The sequence below is a fragment of the Physeter macrocephalus genome, chromosome 9 (assembly GCF_002837175.3).
Source record: "Physeter macrocephalus isolate SW-GA chromosome 9, ASM283717v5, whole genome shotgun sequence".
In the NCBI taxonomy this organism is placed as follows: domain Eukaryota; kingdom Metazoa; phylum Chordata; class Mammalia; order Artiodactyla; family Physeteridae; genus Physeter; species Physeter macrocephalus.
The window spans coordinates 47,762,586-47,789,383 of NC_041222.1; the positions used below are offsets into that span (position 1 = coordinate 47,762,586).

At 41.9% G+C, this 26,798-nt stretch overlaps 1 protein-coding gene across 10 annotated transcripts in view; it reads left to right on the top strand.

Moving 5' to 3' along the window:
* The first annotated feature begins 10,142 nt into the window (after positions 1-10,142).
* RCL1 (RNA terminal phosphate cyclase like 1) overlaps positions 10,143-26,798 on the top strand; it is a 171,504-nt gene continuing 154,848 nt past the window's right edge. For 2 of the 10 annotated variants that reach the window (XM_055087205.1, XM_028493948.2), the window contains exons 1-2: positions 10,178-10,566; positions 24,344-24,415. In XM_055087205.1, the coding sequence (XP_054943180.1) occupies positions 10,431-10,566; positions 24,344-24,415 (208 nt within the window). In that variant the 5' untranslated portion in view covers positions 10,178-10,430. Of the gene's footprint in view, positions 10,567-24,343; positions 24,416-26,798 lie in introns of all 10 variants that reach the window. The other 8 variants (XM_007112342.4, XM_028493949.2, XM_028493950.2 and 5 more) reach the window with 5 other exon arrangements.

Here is a 26,798-nt window from a genome sequence, read left to right on the forward strand (position 1 = left end):
GGATATTCTAATTACCCCTATTCCATCCTCCTGATGGAAAGCTGCTCCCAGCGAGCGCTAAGTGTTGTGAAATTACCCAAAGCATTCAAAAGAATAAGCCATTTCAGTAAGAGGGTGGAGCCATCCTGTAATTCTGTTAGTCATCCACGTTTCCTTTACAGACTGTCAAATGCCTATGTGACTAACCTTTTAAAATCGTTTCCCTTGCAATGCAACGTCTGAAAGCCTGAGTCTTCCTCCTGGGCTGAATACTTGATTCTCCCGAGGTGTTGGAAGTGAGCCTCACAGTCTAGAAGCCAGGGGCCCCATAGCCCACTCTTGCTTCCCCTTCCAGCCTCCCCTCTCGACCCCCAGGGGCATCCACGTGCACAGAACTGATAGGGCTGGCGTGGGGCCCTGGGAAGACTATCAGGCAGGGCCAGAGCTAGAGGCTGAGCTGTTTTCCTCCTAGCACGGAGCTTTCCGCCGTAGGCCCTCGGCAGGGAGAGGGGCGGGGTAGGGGCTTCTGCCCGAGGCCTTCCGCAGGGAGGACGGCTGGGGAGGGGCTTCCCAGCGCTCTGCAAATGGAGAGGAGCGTTAGACCCAATGATAGACGCAAAGACGGAGAAGCAAAACCCCTGCCCTCAGCGCAGTCTCAGTCTTATTGGGAAGGCACAATTTAAAGGCATTACAGTAATTTCGACACGGTGGAAAGAACTTTCAAGTTCTGAGTGACCCAGCATAAACTAGATGGAAGTGCTTGAAAGGAATGAGAGAAGATACAGTTTCCCTTTCTCTTTCTTTTCACTCCTTGAACTGTCAAGTTCAAAACTCATTAGGTGGGGAGCTAAGCAAGTTGGGACTTCCTGGCTGGCTCCTGGTCAGAGCAGCAGGTGGTAGCATCCTCCCAGATCCCCCACGTGGGTTTGGTTGTCCTCATGATGAGGGTAGGCCCACAGCCACCTTTGGATGGGGCCAGTGGCCCCAGAGGTTGGAGAGCACCAAGAAGGAGAGTGTCAGGTGGCAGATGTTCTTGTCTTTGTCCAGTGTCCCCTCCCCCAAACCGGGAGGAAGGGCATGTCTGGGCCCAAGGGAGCTGTCCCCTGGAAGCAGCAGAGCCAAGTCTGCCCCAGCTGTGGACAGCACCAATGGTCTCTGGCCAGAGTGAGCCCTGGGCCTCAGGGAACATGTTTTACAGATTCTGGGCAGCTTGAGTGGTAAACGCAGCAGCACTACCAGTAATCTTTCTCTCCAGGAAGTCCAGGGCCTTGCCCTGGTGGTTGAGTTGAGAGTAAGCAGCTGGGGGCAGGTTCCAGGGGCCGCACAACACAACACGTGATGCATCAAGGGAGGCAGATCTGGCTCATGTTGTCCAGGGAAGGCTGCCTGGACGAGGGCAGGAGGCCAGCCAGCCAGAGGCCCTATCCACACTGGCCAACGATGCCAGGACTCAGCCTCAGGACGGCTGTGGACCAGTGAGGGGCTGACGTTGACTCTCTCTGCTCATAGCAGGGAGAGCACATCCTCCAGATCAGAGAGAGGAAGATAACCTTCCTCCTGATCAACAGGGAATTGTGGAGAGCAATGCTTCCTCCTGGAAGGGATCCTACCCTTGGAAGGTTGGGAGGGAGGCGCTCCCCTTCTATTCCACAGGCAGTCTAGAGAGGGTGGCCCTGCTGGGTGTGGGAGCCTTTAGAGAAATCTTCCCTTAAGCCAGGGGAGGGTTAGGAGCAGGTGCTGCAGGGGAAGAACATTGACCAGATTCTTCCTGCCCTGGAGGCTGTAGAAGAGAAACTCACCACTCTGTCAAAGCTGCCCTGGGCTGGGTCCCCAGCTGGGATAAGGATCAGCCACTGGCTGCCCAGAGGATTGGGTTCTGTCTGGGAGAGCTGGGTTTAAGGGATGGGGTCACAGGAGGCTGTTCCCCGGTGGCTGTTACTACTGTGATCCTAGGGCTGGTTCCTCTATCTTCTTAGATGGTTGAGTAGCTGCAACATGGAACTCCTTATTTTAATCCCCAAATCCACTCTTCTTTCATATTCCTCATCTCAGAACTGGTACCACCATCTGCCAAATTGTTTAAACCAGAGAGCTAGACATGATCTTTGATTCAGACCTTCCCTTTCATATCAAATCTGTTAGCAAGTCCTATCATTTCCACTTCTTAATCTCTACTATGACCACTTCCCTCTCTCTCCACTGGCACCACAATAATCCAAACCATTGTCATCTGCTGCCCAGACCATGGGAGGAGCCTCTTGGTTGGTCTTCCCACTTCCTCTTTCAGCAACCCCCTGCCCCCAACCAGTAGACCCTCCCTGTGATTCTTGGGCGCCCTGGTCATTTCCTTCAGAGCATCCGTCACAAGTTGCACGCTTATCTTGTCATGCACTTTATTTTCTGTCTCCCCCACTAGATGCAGCACCAGGGGGCAGGGAATCTTGTCTGTTAAATGCATCCTTGTATCCTTTCTGCCTAGCACAATGCCTGGCACAGAGTGAATAGCTTTAAAATGAATAACATTAGGTCAAATAGTTTAGATTTTTGTCAACAAACAATGAGGAGCTATCACACAGTTCAGAAAAAGTACCGATAAAACATAAGGACGTGTTGGGGGAATAACGGAGGCAGCTGGATGGACATTAACTTGAACCCTCTTTCTAACATGTTTCCCGTTGTTGAGGCCTAGTGTGGTGTCAAGATAGAATTCTAGACAGTTTAAAGGAGAGTTCTTTTTTTCCCCCAGTTTTATTGAGAAATAATTGACACACATCACTGTATAAGTTTAAGGTGTACAGCATGATAGTTTTATTTACATATGTTGTGAAATGATAACTAAAATAGGTTTGGCTAACACCCATCTTCTAATAAAGATACAATTTACAAAAGAAGAAAAGAATAAAGGGAAAACTTTTTCTTCTTGTGATGAGATAAAGGGAGAATTTCTATCTTTGTGAATATGTTGGGAAGAAAAGAGAGAGGCATTGATGCTGTAAGTCTGGTGAACCAGAAAAATAACATTACTTCATCTCTTAAAAAGAAAAAGCATGGGACTTCCCTGGTGGCTCAGTGGTTAAGAATCTGCCTGCCAGTGCAGGGGACACGGGTTCAAGCTCTGATCTGGGAAGATCCCACAAGCTGAGGAGCAGCTAAGCCCATGAGCCACAACTACTGAGCCTGCACTCTAGAGCCCGCGAGCCACAACTACTGAGCCCACGTGCCACAACTACTGAAGCCTGTGCACCTGCTCCGCAACAAGAGAAGCTATCGCAATGAGAAGCCCGCGCACGGCAATGAAGAGTAGCCCCCGCTCACCGCAACTAGAGAAAGCCCGCGTGCAGCAATGAAGACCCAACGCAGCCAAAAATAAATAAATTAATTAAAAAAAAAAACGGAAAAAAAAAGTTCTTTTCCATGACTGGAAAAAAACCTCAGATTTGAGTGGAAGAGTTCAGTTTTAGACATGTTGAGTTTGAAATGACTATAAGTATTTCTTATGGGCCATTGAAAACAGCCAAACTGGGAAACTTCTTTGCCAGTTTAGTCAGCCATGAAGTAGTCATCGGGTTTATTAAATTAAGGAATTACAATAAATTATTTAATTCTAGCAGAAAGGAGAGAGTTAAAACTTGAAAATTATGAATCCTATGTTTAAGGACACAAATAATTCTGTGCCATAATTTTGTTACATAAGACATGACCATTAATAAGTATGCTGTTGTCTCTTGAATGTGGAAAGATTTTATTGTATGAGTACCTGTCACATACAATTTAATCTCTACTTACGTATATTTTTTCGTGTTTTCCAGTTTTTTTGACAATGTATAGTATTTTATAAATCAGGAAAGAAGTAGGAAACATTTTTTTATCTAAAAAATAAAGACTCACTATATCTACTTCTGAATGAACATCTTTGGGGTGAGCACTTGCCTTTACACACCAAACATACGTAAATACAGAAGTTACTAAATGTACCCAGAACTCACTGGAGATCTCCCTCCAAGAAGTATACTCATGTTGATGTTTCTTGGAATTCCCTGCAGCTGGTTTCCCTTCTCTGGTTTTAGACAGCTTTGGTCCCCACAATCAATGGGCTGGAATTATGCAATAAGCCCATTGTTCCAGTACTTCTCCCTGAAGGCAAAATTCAGGGATTTGTCCTTTTTTTATTATTCTAGTCCCAGACCTAACTACTAGCTCTTCTACTCTGTGTAGTTTTGATCTCTTAGAGGACTGTCACAGCAAAAGTGTCTTTTACGGGTTTTACTATGGGAGGGCTTCCAATCCTGCAGCTACCAGCTTGGGAAGGTGGCAGTGGGGAGTGGGGAGGAGCAGGCAGGGGAAGTGAGTAGAGACTAGTGCATGTCAAATTCAGAGTCCTCCTGGTTATTAGACTGAAGAATGGTCCAGAGGTGAGGGACTGGGAAAGAGAATGGTCTGGAAATAATGACATTGAGGAACAGTGCAAATGAGCTATTAATTGCTGCAGTGTTGAAATAGCAAAACCCTGGAAATTGTTATGGATTGTTTAATAAAATGGCCCATCCACACAAAGGATGTTGTAAAGCAAAATGAGAAATAACTCTATGTATTGCTGTGGAGTGATTTCTAACATATATTTGTCAGTTGAAAACCGACATGAAGAAAATTCCGTGTGGTACGGTACTGCTTATCTAAGAAAGCTGAAAGGAGAGGGAATAAAATTATATTTTACAAAATAAGGATAAACTAAAAACTTTTTAAAAATCAGTCTTTTATAGGGGGGAGGGAAGGGACAGGGTAGAAAGGATGGAGGTAGTAGCTACAGTTTTCTATATATACAATGTTTTGTAAATTTTATATAATTGTGAAACAAAGTTAAAATTTTTTTTTAAATCCCTAAAAATTGGAAGCAAAATGAAACAAATTAGCATAAGTCTATATTGAGTAGATGGCACAACTACACAGAGCAGAACTATTCAAGACTTTTAAAACACAGTAAATCCACTATACATCCCTCCTGGAGTATACTCTGGGGACAAAAATATATTGTAAACTCTTTTCTGTAACTGTATTGTTGGTGTTAGTATTGTTGTTCTGAGACTAGTTTTGTGTTTTGTGGGATAAAGCAAGTGAGTAATTATGTTGGGGTCCTTGGGAACCAAGTTTTTTTTGCAATGGGGACAAAGAGACATAAATGTAAGAACAATGAAGTTAAATACCTTGAATCCTGAATTTGAATGGGAAGTGCCACTATGAATTCACTGTATATTTTATCTTAAAAAAGAAAAGGTATTTCTCTGCTTTGCCTACTGAAAAAGCCTAGAAACAAGGACAAAGTAGCAAAGAGTGCCCAGATTATGGCCTCTGATTCCCACTAAAAGAAGTCAGAGTTTCTTGGGGAAATGGTTGATTCCAGATTAGAGACAGAAAATATACAAGTTGAGGCTGGAACATCATCTCATCCAAGAAAGCAAGGAAGTTATCGGGATACACTTGAATAATGCAAAAATCCTCAGCAACCAAGTTGAAAAGTCACATCTTGGAGAGAGGGGATAATTTGAACATTATTAAGAATATTAACTGCAATGAATTGAAACACATCAAATATGTTTAAATTAATGAGCTCATAAAGGCTCACACACCCCCAAATCCCCAGTGGACTCCTTTGAAGAACTCATTATTTTGAAAATTGGTAGATAAATGAAAAGGAACAAACACACATCTTACCTTTCCTTTATAAACTGCACCTCAGGTAACCAAATAGTGGATGAGAGTAAGTTTCTCTTTATGGAAATATTTGAGATAATAAATGAAAAATAAATAATTGAATTTGAATATTACCATTTTGCAACCTCTAATGAATTAATGAAAGTAGGCAATGCTCATCAATGGCTGCCAACAGGCAAAAAGAAGAGACATCTAGACATTACATGCCTTATGACAGAAGTGCACATCCTACCTGTAAAGTATGCCTCCTGTTCCGTAGCCCCCTCCAAATTTGAACCTGAATCTTCTGAGTCGTCCAATATCAGTTACTCCTAGGAGACATTTAGCAACATCTGGAGATTGTTTTTGGTTGTCACAATTGGGAGAGGGAGTGCTATTGGTGTCTAGTGGTTAGAGGCCAGGATTGCTGCTAAACATTCTACACCACATAAGACAGCTACCCACAATGAAGAAATATTTGGCCCAAAATGTCAATAGTGAGAAAAATGAGCCTGGGGAAACCCACTTGAGATCAAAAAATCAATTTATATACAATTATATATACTGTGAACAGAGGAACATATCAAATGACATCTTAGGGCTGCAATTGACAAAATCCAGATTGTGGGAAACTCTACATAAAAGACAATCAGGGGCTTCCTTGGTGGCGCAGTGGTTGAGAGTCCGCCTGCCGATGCAGGAGACACGGGTTCGTGCCCCGGTCTGGGAAGATCCCACATGCCGCGGAGCAACTAAGCCCGTGCGCCACAACTACTGAGCCTGTGCTCTAGAGCCCGCAAGCCACAGCTATTGAAGCCCGCGTGCCACAACTACTGAAGCCTGTGCGTCGAGCCCGTGCTCCACAACAAGAGAAGCCAGCACAATGAGAAGCCCGCACAATGCAACAAAGACTAGCCCCCGCTCGCCGCAACTAGAGAAAGTCCACGTGCAGCAACAAAGACCCAATGCAGCCAAAAATAAATAAATAAATTAATAATAATAAAAAAGACGGTATATATGCAGAAATGTACTTGTGAATAGTTATTGTGGGAGCCCAAAGGAGGAGCACTGGACACAAACATTCATCCTAAAATTGGAGTGGTGTAAGCATTAGTTCCAGGCTGAGGTGAGAAAAAGCCCATTGAACCATTATGATTTGAATAAAGGAGATGATGAGCTAGCAGAGTGGGTAGAAGTGTGGTGTTGAGTAACTTTCTTTATGGACTGGGAAGAATCTGTTTCTACTCTGGCCCCCAAATCCACTACTGAGCCAAGTACACTTTTATCATTATTAAAGTGGAAATATTTGTGGAAGTATTACAAAGGTATATGTCATTTATCATTTACTGTGAAAGAAAAATCTATGAGCAGATTTTAAAAAATTGTAATGGACGATTTTGAAAATAAACAAAAGTAGAGAGAACTGTATTATAAACCCCTATGTACTCACAACCCAACTTTTGAGGTAGTTGGTGTGAGGACCAAATGAGATCATGTGTGTAAAGCCTTTAGCATATAGCCTTAATCTCAGTAGGCTTTCAGTAATGGCTTGTGCACCAGTCAGGGTTCAATCAAAAAAGCAGAACCACTCACTAGAGGTTTATTGTAGGGATCTGACCTTATGCTATTGTGGAGGCTGGTTTCACAGTCTGTATGAGGCTGTCGTCTTTGCTCCTGGTGATAGAGCCCAAAGTCAGCAAGATCAGCTGGAACCTGCATCAGTCTCTCACTGACTCCAAGCCTCTGACTCCAGTGATGGGAGTGACCAGCAGAAGATGGTGTCCTTTATCGTGGAGGTAGATATACAGCTGGCCCAGGAGTCGGAGTTGCTAAGTAGGATCAGGTGGAAGCTGGAGGAGCTTTGGGCCTGGCTGCTGCTCCATGCCAACAAGGTAAGTACGTGAGCTGCAAGAGAGCCTGGTACCCTGCAGTGACCTTTCAAACATAAAAAATGTGTCTGTGACTTCACATTTGCCTTTGAAATCTCATGCAAGATGTTTCTTGTGGTTTGCTAACCCAGAATTATGCAGGGAAGGGGATTCGGGGATATGTAGTTTCATTATCCATTACTGTGTAACAAACTACCCCTGAACCCATAGCTTAAAATAGTAACAATCATTTATTTAGCTCAATTTGGGCAGGCCTCAGTGAGGATAGCTCATTTGTGCTCCATATGGTGTCAGCTAGGGTGGCTCCAAAGACTTGTCAGAGGCTGGCTGGGGACTGGAATCATCTGAAGGCTTCCTCACTCCCATGTCTGGCAGCTGATGCTGTCAGCTGGAACAGCTGGCACTAAATCTTTGTGGTCTCTCTGGCATGGCAGCTTCATGGTAGCCAGACTTCTTATTAGAGGTTCAGGGTTCCAAAGATATGAGATGAGAGAGACAGACAGACAGTGACAGAAAGGCAAAGTTTTTATTCTGGTTCTGCCATTTATTAGTGATGTCACTTTAAACAAGTCATTTATTCTCTCTGAACCTCAGTTCTCAAATATTAAAAATCAGAACTTATATTGGAGTTGCCCAGAAGAAGACCCTGAGGCAATAATTTGAGTGAAAGTAGTTTATTTGAGAATTAATCCCACGAAATATCAGAAGGGAGCTAGGAAGGATACGGGGAAGGGAAGGAAGCCAGTAAAAGGTACTTAAGCAAGTAACCCCTGTAGGCCAGCGGTCCCCAACCTTTTTGGCACCAGGGACCGGTTTCGAGGAAGACAATTTTTCCACGGGGGAGGGTGGGGGGGATGGTTCAGGCGTTAATGCGAGCGGCGCTGAGCGGCAGATGAAGATTTGCTCGCTAGCCTGCCGCTCACCTCCTGCTGTGCGGCCCTGTTCGTAATGGGTCTCGGACCGCTACCGGGGTTGGGGACCCCTGCTGTAGGCAACTGAAGATTAAAATCTCTGGGGGTCCCTGGGGAAACGCTGTAGAATCTATGTCTCAGAGCTATCTCACCCAAAGTTTAAGGGCGCTGGGATTATTTATACATCAACCCCCATCAGCCATTGGTTGAGGACTCTGGGGGAGGGGGGGCGGGGCATTAATTCCCCAGCACCTTTGCCCTGCTGAGTTCCATACAGGTGGGAAAAACCCTCAGACAAAGAGATCTAGGTGCTGTTGGAGGAAAATTATGCAGGTTTGCACTGAAAATAGTAAGAGCTGAAGGGATAGGAACAGGGCACAGACAGGGGTTGCTACAGAAGATATTAGTTGTTTTTTAAGGTTGTTGAGTAATTAAGATGAGATGATATACAAAACATCTACTCCTGGTGTGATGGTTCCTCTCCTTGCTTTGGCATCCTCCACAGCAGGATTCAAGGGAGGCCCTCAGAGGTCCTGGAGCTTTCAATACTGTCAACTTCCTAAAAGAAGTCTCAAGAAATGGCAATAATGTGCATGGATTACCCACCTCCCTCAGTGAACTTCAGGGCTGATTCTGTTAAATTCTACATACACCTCTAATAACCTGTCACCCTATAGGAGTTCAGACTTTCCAGTGGTTCCTCATAACTGAGTCTTACCCACATAACGCTAGCCACCTTCTTTAATCTTACTCAAGCTCTGACCCCTTCCAGAATCCCCTCTTCCCCCATGTGTTCTGGAACTCATGATCTGGTGACATTGTCCGAGAATCGCTACAAACCAACCGTATTATGGTATTGGACTCCCAAGTTTGTAATCATTTTATAGATAACTGCGTTATCTTTGAAGGTTTTTGAGCAAAGGAGTGACATAATCCAATCTTTGGGAAGCTTTTGGTGTGCAGGATTAGAAGAGGATGGGAAAGAGGGAAGAGCTATGTGTGTGTGTGTGTGTGTGTGTGTGTGTTTATAAGTTATTACAACTATCCATTTTAAGGCATGCAAAATGGGAGGACCTGACTTGGCAAAAAGCACAGTGGCTGTAAAGGGAAGCCACTGATGTGAAAAGGGTAAAGCTTGGTGTCTCATAAGTAATGGCCTGGTGTCGGAAGACTGGTTCCTGTGCATGCTGCCACTGCCAGCCTTGCAGTGTTCCTCGAGTCTTTCCCCAAGTGTAGGGCGGGAATGGCACTACCTCTCAGGATTACAGCGGGCGCGAGGGGACAGGGCCGGCTGCGCGCTCAGCACGGTGTCAGCAACAGGGTAAAGCGCGCCAATCCTGTTTTCTATTAAGAAAAAGGCGGGGGAGCTAATAGCATATACATCCCAGAGGTTGCCGTAAGTAGTGAGGCTAAGTACCGGGCATGTAGGAGGAACTCAACCCCAGTCCATCGCCTCCCCTTACCCCCACGCGGGGAAAGACCCCGCGGAAACTGGAGGGGAAGGCGTGCTCCAGCGCCTCCGCTCCCAGGCCGCTCCCCCGTCCCGCGCTCCTCCAGCCAAGCGCTGTTGCCGGGGCCGGGGCACCGCCCAGCTCCAGCGCAGGCCAATGGTAGCGTGGCCCGGGCACCGCCTAGCCCCAGTGCAGGCCTATAGCGGTGCGTCCCGGGCACCGCCCTGATCCTGCACCAGCCAATAGAGGAATGGCCCGGTGCGGGGTACGCCCCCAGCCGGGCCGGGAGGCGGAGAGGCGGTCACCGGCTCCGCCCCACTCCCCTCTGACCCGGTGTATCGTCTCTCTCCCTTCCTGTTCCAAACCACGTGGACGCGCCTGGGGCTGCGGGGCTGCGGGAGGGAGCCCGGGCCGCCACTGCCGCTGTCGCCGTCGCCGCTGTCGCCGCGATACCCGCGCCCGTCCGAAGTCGTCTCGCCCCGGCCGCCCGCGCCGTTGCAGAGGGCGTGCACATGGCGACCCAGGCGCACTCCCTCAGCTACGCGGGCTGCAACTTCTTGCGCCAGCGTCTGGTCCTGTCTACTCTGAGCGGGCGCCCTGTCAAAATCCGAAAGATTCGGGCCAGAGACGACAACCCCGGCCTCCGAGGTAACTCCGGGGCGGGCAGCGCGCAGGGTGGGCGTGGGGCGCGAAGGGAGACCTCGCTGATGCCCTGGGGGCCGGCTCACAAGGAGCCTCCGGGGCGCGTTGGGGAGGGCTCATCGCGTGTCGCCCCCACACCCGAACGAACGCGCCGGAGGCTGTGTGGGAGGCGGGGCCGCGCACCAGGGGCTGAGCTCTTCTGCGCTCGGCGTCTCCTGGGAGCTGGTAGTAAACAGCTACACGTTTTCCAGCATTACGTGTTGCAACATATCCCAGCTATCGCCCCCTCGCTTGTCTTGAGTCCCTCTTGAAAATTGAAATTGAAAATCTCGCTGTAAACCTCGCAATGGAGAAAAACAGTTTGTTGGACCGAAATATGGTGAATGGGCAGATGTAAAGATGGAAGGAGATTTGGAGAGAAAAGTACCACTGGTTGGTTTTGTCCCCTGTCCCAAAACAGGTCTCAGAAGCAGCTGCCCCCTTGGACACCACCGGCTGTCCCTGTCGTCATGATTTCTCGGGTGCCCTCACACATCTCCTTGGGTGTGGATTAAAGAATTTTTTAAAATTCTGTGTTTTTTTTCAGCAGTGGCTGTGATTGATTTGTGCAGGACAGGAGCTTTGAGATAAAATTTTAACAATCATGGGCCTAATTGCCTTGACTTTAGTAAAGGATTGGTGACAAGCGCTAAACTATAGGCTTCCAAGCTCTCTTTTTGCCCTGCGAAGGTGGGTAGATGAAAAATAAGGCCCCATTTAAACCCATATGAAGTTGAATTGTCTCTGAGTTTCAACTGGCCCCCTGGAATGACTCATATATTTAAAAGCTTCTGTCTGGTTATCCCAAATTGGGAAAATCAGTTCAAATTGAAGGAGGAGAGGGTTTGTGGTTGGTCCTCAAAGCTTTCTGGGCCCTGTTGATGTGTTTAATTTTGCACTGGCTCCTGTACTAGATGGCCAGCCTATTTCATCATCAGTCTGAAGGCATCTTCTGGATGGTTACATTTCTGCTTCTCTTGAATGGTGATTGGTTGCACATAAGCGGAAAATGCCATGTCATTGATGGAGATAGAAGATTAGGAAGGAAAGAATCAGATGAACCTCTGTACCATGGAGAGGAACCAGGTGACAGTAACAAAGGCTTGTGTTGGTATATGATTATTACTGCCCTCACTGTATTGCTCAAAAACACTGAAGAAGTTGAGGGACCCCTATGCTAGGTGCTCTTCCTCTCAACATTCCTTGCCTTTATTTTCAGTCTGGCCCTTGGGCAAAGCAATTGCTTGACGGCTCTACTCTGAGGCCTTCCCAGCCAATTCTCCCCTTCACCCCTAAATTAGCCTAGAGAACTCACCACTAGCTGGATGTGGTAAGAAGACAGGCTTCTACTTCTATGGACCACTGGGGATAGCTTTTTTTTAAAAAGAGAAATAGAAGTACTTTAGCCTGGAGACCTGCAATTTCTAATGGAAATATAGTGCCTATAAGATACAATTTAGTGAGGTTTCCCTTTCTCCCCCGTGCACTGTTTGTGAGCATCTCTTCACTGCCACACACATGAACGGGGCTTGGCCACTTGGCATTTTCCTGAAAAGATACCAGACTCTGGTACGTGGGGAAGGTAGTACTGGTTGGCACATGTGCTGGTATTTTATGAGGAACACTATGTATAGCCTTATTTGCCTTACCTTATTAATATACTAGGGGAAAAAAGAGACCCCTAATTTAGACTTCCTTGGCTGGATTCAAGGCCTCAGGAACACTATAGACATTTGCTTAATTTCTAAAGAGGGAACTGAGATATATGTATATACATGTGTTCATAGACAGATATATGTGTCTTTGTATACATACCCAAGTGTAAGTAAGTATAAGTGTATATACATGCACACATATACATAAATACATGTAGCCCCTGACACATGATATGTGATCATAGTCAAACGAGTCTGTGGTAGCTTGATTGGACATGTAGCCAACGGACTGTCTTATCTGTCATATCCCTTTCTGACTCTTCCTGACTCAGATTCTGAGAGTTGGAAAAAACTCAGCATTTGCAATAAAATCTTCAGCTCAAGTGCAAGAATTATATCTCCTGAAGGTGCTTGCTTAAATATCCCCTCTGGTGTGAGCTCTGGAGGGTGGGGATGGTGCCTCTGAAACAGTCATTCAGAAAAGGTTTATTGAGCCCCAGAATGTGCAAGGCTTTGTGGAGGTGTAAATGCGAGAAGCTAGTTGCCCCATTCTGGAGGGGCAACTTTCTTGCTTTCTAAGCAAGAGCTGAGAGGGTAGCCTGAGTACTTTGAAGTAGAAAGTTGTAAAGGGGCTCAGCAGAGTTAGAGCAGAGGCTTCCCCTGAGGTTATGAAGGAAGGCTCTCTGGATCTTCTGATCTGAACGGATAGGACTGAGATGGTGGCTGGTGGCTGCAGGAATCATTGTTGGTGAAAGAAACAGCTTTTAAGTCAAAAAGTTCTTCATTTTCTTTATTATGTGGAGGTAAAATCTTCATTTGTTATGGTCGTAGTAGCTTGGGAGTTAAGAGCTTGAGCTCAGTTAGATCTCAGTTTGAGATGGGGTTCTGCTTTTGCTATTAGCTGTTGGACCTCCTGAGCCTCAGTTTTTTCATCTGTAAAGTGGGACCAATACTACTGACTTCAGAGGATTATTGTGAGGATTAAATAATATTTGAAAGTGCACTCAACAGTGCCTGGTGTGTAGGAAGAATAGATGTGAGCTGGTTTTATTATTATGTAACTTCTGTCCACTGGTATAGTTCTATTCTCTGGCATTTGAAATCTTTTCCTGCTTCTATATGGAAACTTTTCAAATATTTAAAGAGAATTATGTCTTTTCTGTTTTCTTTTCAGTCTAAAGGTTTCCTTTTAGGTGATGGCTTCCAAATATTTGTGTGTTATATGTATAATGTAGTGGTTCTTAACCAGGGGCAGTTTTGTTCCCCATGAGATATTTGGCAGTGTTTGGAGACATTTTTGGTTGTCACAACTGGGAGGCTGCTCCTGGCACCTACTGGGTGGAGCCCAGAGATGCTGCTAAACATCCTGCAGTGCACTGGACAGCTCCCCACACAACGAAGTATTCTGTCCAAAATATCAGCGCTGATGTTGAAAAATCCTGGTCTAGTAGACTTAATTATTAACCTTTTTCTTTTCTTCGTATCCCTAATGGTTGGGAATAGCGGCATGAGGTACTAAGAAAACTGCATAAAGATTCAGAAGGGGAGAAGACACAGGTCAAACTCTGTGACTTCTGGCAGATTTGTTAATCTCTTAAATAAAACTGCCTCCTTTGAAAGAGGAATTGTAAAGAATGAGAAGAATTTGAATCCCAAAGAAAGATGATCTTGGAATGGTTTTTATTAATTATGCAGCCACATGTGTAATTTTTACTTCACTCTTGAGGAACATGAAAGATTACATTGTCTCATTAGACTCTTTCCATCAGTGAGGAGGAAATAAATATTTTTTTGTTGCTGTTTTACTGAAGGTAAAAAAAGGCAAGATATAGTTAAGTAAGATAGCTGGTGAAGTTGAATATCCAGTCAGTGACAGAGGCGGAAACAGAAGGCAGCCAGCTCCAGCCTGGAAGGCCTGTTCTCCCATCTGACTGCTTGGTGGACTTGAGTGTTCCTCAGATTATAAAGCAGCTGTCCAAAGTGCTTCTGTTTCTGGGTTTCAGGAGGGCTGTATCTTGCAGGGTTCACTTGAGTTAGCATTTTCTGGATAAGGTGAGGTCCATATGGAAAGAATTCCACAAGAATGATAATTTTTTAAAGTGGGAATACGGAAATGATGGACTTGGGCAAGAGCCCTGGTTTAGCAGTTAGGACGCGGGACTGCTGCTACCCAAGTCCCTGAGTAGGTCACATGACTAAGCCTCGCTGTGAAACTGGAGAGAGGAGTTATTTGGTCTTAAGCAGATGAGATTCTGAAAAAGGAGGGATAAGTGGAATTTTAATGAAAAGAATCCTTTAAAATGTGCCGAGGAAACATACCACATAGAGATCCTTAAAGGTAAAATATCTTTTGACAAACTGATATATTGTTTTGGGGATAAATCTGGCTGTTCATAAATTGGATCTTCTAAAAGGAGGATTGTAAGGGAAAACTATTTTTATCCTCTACTTTCAATACTTCTGACACCAGATGTGTGGGTTTTTCTCACCACACCAAATAATTCTCCAATTCTCAGTGGATGTTCACTGGTGTCCTACAAATTTAACTCAATTCTGACACTGTCTCGGTGGTGATAGCATCAAATCCCACAGGTTAAGGGCTCAATCCCACAAGACTCCCCTCCACCCCCTCAGGTGCCAGTCACAAGTCCCAGTCGTAAGTCCAGGTCACTCATACCTTTGGTTTCCCAGACCCCCTCCTGGGGTCTGATAATTTGCTAAAATTATGTCTCATGAAGCTCAGGGAAACATTTACTTACATTTACCAGTTTACAATAAAGGATATTATAAAAGATACACATGAACAGCCAGATGAAGAGGTACATAGGGCCAGGTCCAGAAGGGTCCTGAAATAGGAGCTTCTGTCCTTGTGGAATGGGGTTTTGTTACCCTCCCAGAATGTGGATTTTTTTTTGCCGTGCGTGGGCCTCTCACTGTCGTGGCCTCTCCTGTTGCGGAGCACACGCTCCGGACGCGCAGGCTCAGCGGCCATGGCTCACGGGCCCAGCCGCTCCACGGCATGTGGGATCTTCCCGGACCGGGGCATGAACCCGTATGCCCTGCATCGGCAGGCGGACTCTCAACCACTGCGCCACCAGGGAAACCTTTTTTTTTTTTTTTTTTTTTTTAACCAACCCGGAAGTTCTCTCCTTGTTCAAGAGTTTTTATAGGGCTTAATCTCTAGGCACACCTCCACCCCACCCCCACCCCCGCAGAAGTCATTGAGTAGGACTGAAAGTTCTAACCCTCTAATCATTTGGTTTTTCTGGTGATCGGCCCCATGCTGAGGCTGTCTAGGGGCTCCACCCTAAGTCAACTCATAGCATAAACTCAGGTGTGCTCAAAAGGGCCTCTGTATATGAATAACTTAAAAGAGACTCCTGTGGCTCTGGAACTTTAGGGGGTTTTAGGAGCTCTGTGCCAGGAACAAAGACCAAATACATTTCTTGTTATACCACAAGGATGCACCTATACTTTATTTCAGTATTGTTTGGGACTCAAAGTTGTTGATAACTAGAACTGGGGGAGGCCTGACGACTATACTAATGATAAATGTAGATTTTATATTCCTACCAGCAATGTAGGAATGATTCAGTTTCTCTGCATTCTTGCCAGCATTTGGTGTTATCACTATTTTTAATTTTAGCCATTCTGATTAGTGTGTAGTGCCGTCTTCTAGTTTAATTTGCATATTCCTGATGGCTAATGATATTGAACAACTTTTCATGTCTTTTGCCATTTTCTGGTAAGATATTTTTCTTTTTCTATTAGGTTTTGAGAGTTCTTTACATATTCTAGTCCTTTGTCAAATATGTGGTTTCCTAGTATTTTATCCCACTCTATGGCTTATCTTTTTATTCTCTTAACATGGTCTTTTGCAGAGGGAAAGTTTTAGTGAAATAGAATTTATCAAAGTTTTCTTTTATTGCTTGTGCTTTTGGTGTTAAGAACTGTTTGCCTAGCCCTAGATCCTGAAGATTTTCTTTTTTTTCCTAAAAGTTTTATAGTTTTACATTTTATATTTAAGTTAATTTTTTTGTATGAGGTTTAAAACCTAGGTCGATGTCCATTTTTTTTGCCTATGGATGTCCAACTGCTCTAGCACCCTTTGTGGAAATGGCTATCTTTCTTCCATTTAATCACTTTTGCACCTTTGTAAAAAACCAGTTGGGCATACTGTGTGGGTTTCTTTCTGGGTTCTCTGTTCTGTTCCACTGATCTATATGTCTGTCCCTTTGTCAGTACCACACTGTCTTGATTACTATATGTATATAATAAATTTTGAATTTGGGTAGGCTGATCCCTCCAACGTTATTCTTATTTTTCATGATTGTTTTAGCTATTCTAGTTCCTTTGCCTTTTCATATAAAGTTTAGAATAATCTTGTCTTCATCTATACAAAAAAATCTTGTTAGGATTTGACAGGAGCTGTGTTAAACCTATATGATAACTTAGGGAGGGTTATCCCATTTACTGTATTTGAGTCTTCCAATTCATAAACATAGTATATCTCTCCATTTATTTAGATCTTTGTTTTCTTTCATCAGCATTGTGTAGTTTTTAGCATATAAGTCCTGTACATATTTTGTTAATTTACACCTAAATGTCTCACTTTTTTGAGCAATTGTAAATGGTATCTTATTTTAAATTTTGGTCTCCATGTGTTTATTGGTAGTATATAGAAATACAATTCACTTTTTTTTGGATGTTTATCTTGTGTCCTGCAACCTTGCTGAATTTACTTACATGTTCTTTTTTTTTTTTCTTTTTTTTTGGGGCTGCATTGGGTCTTTGTTGCTGCGTGCAGGCTTTCTGTAGTTGTGGCGAGCAGGGGATACTCTTTGTTGCAGTGTGCGGGCTTCTCATTGTGGTGGCTTCTCTTGTTGTGGAGCATGGGCTCTAGGAGCGCAGGCTTCAGTAGTTGCAGTGCATGGGCTCAGTAGTTGTGGCACACGGGCTTAGTTGCTCCATGGCATGTGGGATCTTCCTGGACCAGGGATCAAACCTGTGTCCCCTGCATTGGCAAGCAGATTCTCAACCACTGTGCCACCAGGGAAGTCCCCTACTTAAAAGTTCTAAGTGTGTGTTTTTGCTGTTGTTGTTGTTAGATTCTTTGGGATTTTTTATGTAAACAGTCATGTCATCTGCAAATAGGAACAGTTTTATTTCTTCTTTTCTGAACTTTATGCCTTTTATTTCCCACTTATTGCAGTGGGTAGGACTTCTAGCACTATGTTAAATAAAAGTAATGAGGGCAAGCTTCCTTACCTTGTTCCCTATCTTAAGGAGAAAGTGTCCACTGTTTTGCCACAAAGTATAATGTTAGCTGTATATTTTTTTAGATGTTCTTTATAAAGTTGAGGAAATTCCCTTCTATTCCTGTTTTTCTAAGTTTTTTTTTTGTGTGTGTGTGTGAATGAGTGTTGTATTTTGTCACATGCTTTTTCTGCACCAATTGATGTGATCATGTGATTGTTCTTCTTTAGTCTGTTAATATGGTATATTGCATGGATTGATTTTCAAATATTGAAGCGGCCTTGCATTCCTGGAATAAACCCCACTTGTTCATGGTGTGTAATTCTTTTTCTGTATTGCTGAATTTTATTTGCTAACATTTTGTTAAGGATTTTTGGGTATATATTCATAAGTTATACTGATTTTTAGTCTTCTTTTTTGTACTGTCTTTGTCTGGTTTTGGTATTTTAAACTAGAATAATACTAGCTTAAAATGAGTTGGAAACAGTTTCCTTTTGGTCTTCTAAAAGAGATTGTGTAGAATTGATTTTAGTGCTTTAAACATTTGGTAGAATTCTCCAATGAAACTATAAAGGCCTAGAGATATCTTTTTGGGGAGTTTTAAAAAATATGCTTTCAATTTCCTGAATGGTGATAGGGCTATTTAAATTATCCATTTCATTTGATGAGTTGTGGTAGTTTGTGTTTTTTGGAGAAGTGGTTCATTTCATCTAAATTGTTTTATATATGGAGAGTTCATAGTATTCCCTTATTATCCTTTTGATGTCTGCAGGATCTGTAGTGATATTCCCGGTTTCCTGATGTTGATGATTTGTGTCTTTTTTTTTTTTTCAGTCTTGCTAGAGGTTTGTCATGTTATTTATCTTTTTAAAGAGCCATCTGTTTCACTGATTTTTCTCTATTTTTCTGTTTTCAATTTCATCTGTTACTGCTATTTTTATTATTTCCTTCACTTCCTTTGGATTTATTTTGTGCTTTTCTAAGTTGAGGTGAGACAGATTATTGGAAACCTTTTCTCTTTTCTAATGTAGGCACTTAGTGCAATAAACTTCCCTCTCAAGACTGCTTTAGCTGTGTCCCACAAATTTTGATATGTCATGTTTTAATTTTCATTCAGTTCAATCTGTTTTTTTCTTGCCTTTAAGACTTCCTCTTTGATCCATGGATTATTTATAAGTGTGTTGTTTAACTTCCAAGTGTGGGTATGTTTTCCAGTTATCATTTTGTTATTGATTTCAGTTTGATTTCATTATGTTTGGAGAACATGCTCTGTATTCATTTCAATTACTTTAAATTTGTTGATATTTTTTAATGGCCCAAGATTTGGTCTATCTTGGTGTATGTTCCATCGGCTCTTGGAAAGAATGTATATTCTGCTGTTGTGAGTTGGGTGTTCTCTAAATGTTGATTGGATCCTGTTGGTTGATGGCATTGTTGAGTTCTCCTTTCAGTTTGAACAGTTTTAGTTTTATATATTTTGCACCTTCATTGTTTGGTGCATTTAGGCTTGCTCTGTCTTCTTGGTGGATTGGCCCTTTTATTATTATGTAATGTCCTGCCGCATCTTTAGTAATTTCCTGAGGTGGAGGAAATTCTCTAGTGCTTTAGGGTTAGAGAAAGGTTAGGTTAGAGAAAGGAAAGGACTAGAACTGAAGAAATTGGATACAAATAGGAAACTTGAAGGTGGTAAAAACAGCATAAATCAGAGAAATAAGTTGCCCTTTGTTGATTTCACTTCTTTTACAGGTTTTTACATGAGCAAAATAAAATATCTAGGAAAATTTGAAGGTATGGGGCAAAAAAGTAACCTTCAGTGATGGTTATTGTACATAAAGCAGCAGTAAAAAAATTTTTTGTGCAATAGTCTAGCATATTTCTATTTCTGTGGGATAGAGTTCTAGATGTGGATGGCAGGTCAAAAATTATGCTTTAAAAAAAATGGGAATGTGGGGTCAAATCAAAGTGTGTGTTTTGCTTAATTGGTAAGATAGCCTTTCCCTCAATTGTTATTTCTTCCTTTTAGTGACGCTGTGTTTTTTTGAGATATATTTAATCACATTTCTAGTATCATGGTAAATTTGAGAGATGATTGGGTTTCTTTGCTTTTCTCATATTTTAAAAGATGTTATTACTTTGAACTTGATTTTTAAAAATAAACTTATCAAATTATACTATACATTAAGAAAAGTGCACAAGCTTAATATATTGATGAATTATGACTAAGTGGATATACCCAGGTAGCCATTATGCATGTCAAGAAATAAAACATGACCAGCAACCCACAAAACCCCTCTCAAGCTTGCTTCCAGTCACACCATTTCCTCCCATCCCCAGCGTAAACATTAAATTGACTTTTTACACCATAGATTAGGTTTCTAAAATATTAACCATGGTTTATATAGGTGGAGTCATACAGTACGTATTTTGTGTGTGTCTGGCTTTAATTCTGTATTGTGTTTGTGAGATGCATGTTTGTTGTAGCAGCAATAGTTTGTGGATTTTCATTGCTGTGTCATGGTACTACATTTTATTAATACATCACAATTTACGTACTCTATGTTTAAATAACTTCATCAGTGCTCTTCTCTGTTTATTACTTGATAAATTTTCGCATTCCCTTTGTTTTGGGTTGATCTTTTTGTGCCTTTTAAAAAATCTGTTTTATCGGTTTTGATTTGTTATCTTTTTACATAACCATCCATTTTAATTCCAAATGTGTCAGTAAATAATAGAGAATAGTCTACCATAAAAGCTCTCAATCTTTTGTATTAATTATATTTTTTATTTTATTAATTCACATTTTCTTTCCTTTACAAATGAATGAGGCTATTGATTTGTGTTGTAGTTTTTTCAATGAATTAGCTTGATTTTTTCTGCTATATTTTCCATTTTGTTTCTCTCTTCTTTTGAGATTATTATTGTCATTTATTTTTTGGCTTGAAATTTTGTTCCATTTCTAAAATCTCAGTTCATTGTTCTCTTGCTTTTCTTTTTATTAATTACTAAAGTGTTTAGAGTGGTAAGTTTTTCTTTTGTAGACTCTCATATATTTTGATAAAATTGATATGTCTCTTTAATATTTTTCTTGACCTATTCATAATTTAGGAAAGATGTTATGTAAATATTTCTTTAAGTTAAAATATAATTTATTATCTATCACATTATGCATAATTACATAAAATATGTAAAGTTTTTATATGTACCTTATTTTTAAGTGAGCAGACATCTTTTAATTTATTCTGAGACTTGGGTATATGTTTGTAATTTCTACCTTTTTGGATTTAATGATGAAAATAATGACTCCTAATTTCATGTGTTAATAGTTTGCTGTCTTACCTTTTAGTTATCTCTAATGAAATTGAAATCACACTGTACATAAATATGCTTAAAATTTTTTTCCTTAATATAGTGTGAACATTTCCCTGTGTAATTAAGCAGTTAAAAAAAAATAATGGCTATATTGTATTATAAATATCTTTCATAGGCTATTTAATGAGAGCATTGTTTATTGGCTCTTTAAATTGTTACAATACCTTTATTTGTATTTTTCAATTTAATTTTTATGTATTTTTTTAAAACACATACACATGACATGAAATTCAAAGGGAACAAAATGGTTTACAAAGTCTGTCTCTGTTTGTCTGTCTGTCTCTTTCCCAGTCTTCTTTCCCTGTGAAGCAAACAGTGTCGTTGGTTTGTTGTGTTTCTTTTCAGGGCTGTTTTTCCCATAAATAAGCAAGTACACACTTTTTCCTTTCTCAAAGACCATCTGCATCTTACTTTTTTTCCACTCAGTATACTATGGAGATGTTTCATATCAGTATATAAAAAAACCGTATTAATTTTATAGCAGCAGAGTGTTCTGGTATGTAGATGTGTCATAATTTATTTAAGCAGACTAATATTTCTAGAATTTGAGTTGCATTACAATACTTTTAAGTGAAACTGCTTACTGAGATTTGCTCCTTGTTTTTAAAGTATAGATCTTTAGATTGTATTCCTTCTCTTGCTCCCCTTCTTGGAGACATGGTTTTGCCTTTCTTAGTGAGGAATGGGTCGGGTTGATGACCACCACTAAGGCTTCTAGAAGTTACCAGCCCCTTTAAAGAAATGATGAGTTCACTTCTTTGGGGGCTAGGGAAGCGGGGAGGGCAGTAGGTATGGGAGTTAGTATTTAAGAAATCCTGAAACCGATGCTCCTGATAGTACAGATTTGTTTAAAATATGAAATACAATAACATAAAAAATTAATAAGACATAAGACTAGTCTTATAGGATTATAAAATGAACATCTGTGTGATCCCATCCAGGTCAAGAAATAGAACATTGTGCACACTTGTGTGCCTCTTTCATTCAGCACTCCCTTCCCTGCCCCTAATGGTAGCCAGTCTCCTGACCATTATGGTCTTCATGTTGATTCTCTTTCTAGCTGTGTAACCTAATTATGTATTCCTAAATCATCCAGTAAAATTGTGCTTGTGCTTATTTTGGGGATTTTTCCCCCCTATTGTTGTTAGATATCCGACGTTCTGTACCCTTAGGAGCAGTCTTGAAGAAGTGAAGGGGCAAGGAATCCTATACATCTTGTCTTAATGAAGTTTGAGACGTCAGTCTGACTATTATTAGGTGAACTTGAGATCTTTTTCGTACCAGGTGATGGAGCTATATCTTCACTGTTACCAGGATTCTGGAACTAGCTCTGGGTTGGTTCTTTGAAGTACTGCTTCTGAAGCACCTGTTTACTGTGACCAGGGGATGGTCCTGCCTGGAGGTCTCTTTAGGTGCCCATTCTCTTCCTACTCATGTTCCTCTGCTGGACGTTTTTAATTGTGTTCATGCTCAAGAGCCCCTGTGGATTACAAAAAAAAAAAAGCAGAAAAAAACTACTTCTAAAGTAATTTTGTTTTCTTTTCTTCCCTAATCTGTAAAAGCTATGGAGTTGATAATCTTGGGCTTTATTCATAAATGCTTGTTCCTTGCACTGTGAAAGCTTGAGCAAATCAAGGGTTTTTCTTTTTTGTGCAGAATACCTTGCATTTTCTGTAAACATAAGTAGAAAGTGGCATTGTGTTATATAGATCATGCCTACTTTTTAAAAACATAGAATATTCTCTATAAAAAGACCATAGAAATCATTTCTAGTTCGATTTTGTAGTTGAGTTACTTTTCAACTTTTGTGTTGCTACTTATACCAACCTAATACACATAAAAGTATATGTAAAACTGAGACTAAAATTTCATAAACAGCACCCTTAGTATGTAACTCTGATATTGTTTATTCTGTTCTAATTTCATTAAAAATAAATGTAGACTGGGAACTTATTAAATCATCTGCAGAGTCCTTCAGTTAAATCACTGCCTACAGTTGAAAGGTACCATGATTTTCTAGAGGAAGAGGTTGACTCTGAGGATTAAACTGAGTTATGGTGTGGTTCAGAGCATGGACTTTGGAGAAAGGCAGGCTTGGGTTCAAATCCTGGCTCTGCCACTTGCCAGTTGTTTAACCAGGGCAAGCTAGAGGGCATTCTTGGGCCTCAGCCTTCTGTAAAATGGGAAACACTTCCTGCTTACTGGTTATAAGGATTACATAGGTAAGCATTAATACACAGCTGCTGTTACTAGCCATTATGCCTTGTTTCAGGACTTTAGGGAGTTTCTCTGACTTCTGGCCTAGTGCTCTTTGTACAGATTGCAGAATCTGCTATGACAGGAGTTATGGGACAGTGTTAAGTAACAGAACAGGTAGATGGGAATTGCTTAGTTGATCTGCTTCACCCTTTGGGATCAGTTTAGGTGACTTCTAAGGTCTGTGCTCTCAAACTCTGCTAGTCTATTATAGGAGTAGGAACTGCCTGAAAGCGTCAGGCAGTCACCATGCCTTCAGTGCAGAAGACTTGGTCTTCCTTGTCCCCGTTCATGGGAGGGAGGTTGAAGCTAAAGCCTGTGTGTGTGTGTGTGTGTGTGTGTGTGTGTGTGTGTGTGTGTAAAATCTACCAAGGAGGGCAGAGGACGTTTAATCCTGAGTCTTCACTCTACCTCTTCCCATATTTCACATTTAAAATCTACCCTCCCCCACCTTGTAAAGAATAACCAGCTTTTATATTCTAGATAACAATTTATTCATAAAAGTAATTGAAGCAAATTTACACATTAAAATTTAAACAAGAAGACTAAATTCATATAAAATCCTACTATGAAGAGAAACCTATTTATTAACATTTTGTATTTTTTCTTCCAGTCTTTTTTCATGCATTAAAAAGGTGGCAGTAATACTGTATATTCAGGCACCTTTGTAATAAAATTAAAAACTGAACTGATTAGATAGCTTCTAGATCAGTAAACGATAGAGGAAAGGAGCCAGGGATGCTTTGTTGAATGGGAGAGACGGTAACCTTTTACTGCCTCTGAGACTGAAGGGTGGTCCTCGATTTAATTTTCCTTGTCAGGTATTCTGCGGCAAGTAAGAATTTGAGTTTAAAACTCTTTCCTACTTTCTGTTCTTTCTCCCTTATTTGGCACACACTCCTGAGGTCAGAAGGACAGGTGGGTGTTATTCTGCTAACATTAATGTCCCATTAGATTGCTGGTAGAGTTGCTATTTTTTGGTGGAATATGAAAACTGAGTTGTTTCTAATAGTTCTACTAAACATATATGTGCTAGTCAGTGCTTTTCAACTGCTTCAGATTCCTTAGCCAGTGAGCCACCCAGGTCCTGAGAAGAACCCAGGTATGATGCAGGAAGTAACCTACCCCGCACTGCAGTACTTGAATGGGATGTGCTCTGGAAATGGTGACCTAACATGAGGCCAATCTGTTTCCTTTTCTCCCCACAGATTTTGAAGCCAGCTTCATTAGGCTGTTGGACAAAATAACTAATGGTTCTCGAATTGAAATAAACCAAACAGGTAAGCTCCTTTTCTTCCCATTCCTGAAAGCATCTACATATAATACTTAAATATTCCTCTGTTAGTCACTCTTTTTGATGGTATAAATATTGTATTTGGATGGAAAGACCCGGTTTCCTATCTGTGATAGAATTGTCTGGATATGGTATGTGAAATCTGCCAATTTAAGGAGAATACACTTGATTTAAGTAAGTTAGAAGAGTGAAAATTTCAGATCAACAGACGAGCACCTCTTCTTTTTAAACAATAAAAACATTTTTTTTTTTTTTTTTTTTTTTTGCGGTACGCAGGCCTCTCACTGTTGTGGCCTCTCCCGTTGCGGAGCACAGGCTCCGGATGCGCAGGCTCAGCAGCCACGGCTCACGGGCCCAGCCGCTCCGCGGCATGTGGGATCTTCCCGGACCGGGGCACGAACCCGTGTCCCCTGCAACGGCAGGCGGACTCTCAACCACTGCGCCACTAGGGAAGCCCAATAAAAACATTTTATACCTAACATTTATATACAACTTTTCAATGTCCATTTAACTTATGTTGTCACAATAAAATCTTCCAACAAACTGTCTGAGGTAGTTGTATGTGCTGAATTTTTTTTTTTAATTTTGTTTTTTAAAGTAAGTTTATACAAGTATATGCAAAAAATGTGAAAAATCCCTTCACCCTGTTTCCTCTTCCATTCTCTCTCCCAGGGGCAGCCGTGGTCACAGTGTGGGGACTGTGTCCTGGTCTCCTTTATGTGCATTTGCTTACGTGGGCACTTTTGTATGTCAAACCATCAACAGGGTCATGCTCTTCATGTTGTTCTGCAGCCAGTTTTTTTCATTAGCACAGATGTCTCAGGGAATTTTCTTGCTAGGCACATGCAGGTCCATCTCAGTATTTCAGTGGGCCTTATATTGTATTCTACCATATGGAAGCATGATAACTTATGTAACTGTTCCCTACTGATAAACATTTAGGTTGTTTCTAGTTTTTTGTCTGAGTGGTCTTTTTTTTTTTTTTTTTTTTTTTTTTTTTGCGGTACGTGGGCCTCTCACTTGTTGTGGCCTCTCCCGTTGCGGAGCACAGGCTCCGGGCGCGCAGGCTCAGCGGCCATGGCTCACAGGCCTAGCCACACTGCGGCATGTGGGATCTTCCCAGACCGGGGCACGAACCTGCATCCCCTGCATCGGCAGGTTGACTCTCAACCACTGCGCCACCAGGGAAGCCCTGTCTGAGTGGGTTTTTTGGTTTGTTTTTGTTTTTTTTTTGCTGTTGGAAACTCTTTTTTTAAAAAATAAAATTATAATTTATTCATGGCTGCATTGGGTCTTCGTTGCTGCACGCGGGCTTTCTTTAGTTGTGGCGGGCAGGGGCTACTCTTCGTTGTGGTGTGCGGGCTTCTTATCGTGGTGGCTTCTCTTGTTGCGGAGCAGGGGCTCTAGGTGCGCGGGCTTCAGTAGTTGTGGCACACAGACTCAGTAGTTGTGGCTCACGGGCTTAGTTGCTCCGCAGCATGTGGGATCTTCCCGGACCAGGGTTCAATCCTGTGTTCCCTGCATTGGCAGGTGGATTCTTAACCACTGCGCCACCAGGGAAGCCCCCTAGAAACTCTTATCTACATTGTTAGACGATCATGGCAAGCATCCTTTGGCTCCATTTACTATGTACTTTTGCTCATATATTCAACAAAGGAAACTGAACTTTTCTGTGTGTTGGCTCTCTTAAGAAAGAAGACAAGCTTGACTTCATAAGTGGCCATGGGACTTGTTGATCTGTAGCAGGTTTCAGGCATAAAACATCAGATGCCCTTTGCAAGCTATGATTCCCTTAGTCTTCCTTGGCTCATTTACTTTGAAATTGCTGGGGATTTTTTTCAGCTATTTTTATTGGTGATTCAGAGGGCAGGTAATTCTATTCTTTTCTGGTCATATCTGCAACTTAGGTTGAGAAGTAAGACATTTACATGATCCTGCTTCCACCTCATGTGTCTATCTCTGCTCCCCCCACCCTGGAAGCCTTCATTCTGATGATCTGGTCAGTTTATCATTTGGTTAATTTGCAGGCATAACAGATTTGCAGAGTTTAGTGGTTATAGAGTCTTTTCTGAGGGGAGGGAGGAGAGATTTTTGACCTAAAAGAAAGATTGTTTTGTGACTTTAATAGTATTTAGAATAATCGATGTAGAGTTTTTCCCACTTTGATCAGAATATGATTCTGATTGTGATGGTTGGGATTTTGGTTTTTAATATAGTAAAACCTATATTTATTTTATGAAACTCCCAAGAGCTGCTTTTCTTTTCGTGACTGAACATAGTTCCTTCCTCTAATGTTAAATTTCTTTATTGGTAAATTGTGCCAGAAGACATTGGCCAAAGATTATTAGCATCAAAAATACTGTGTTCAC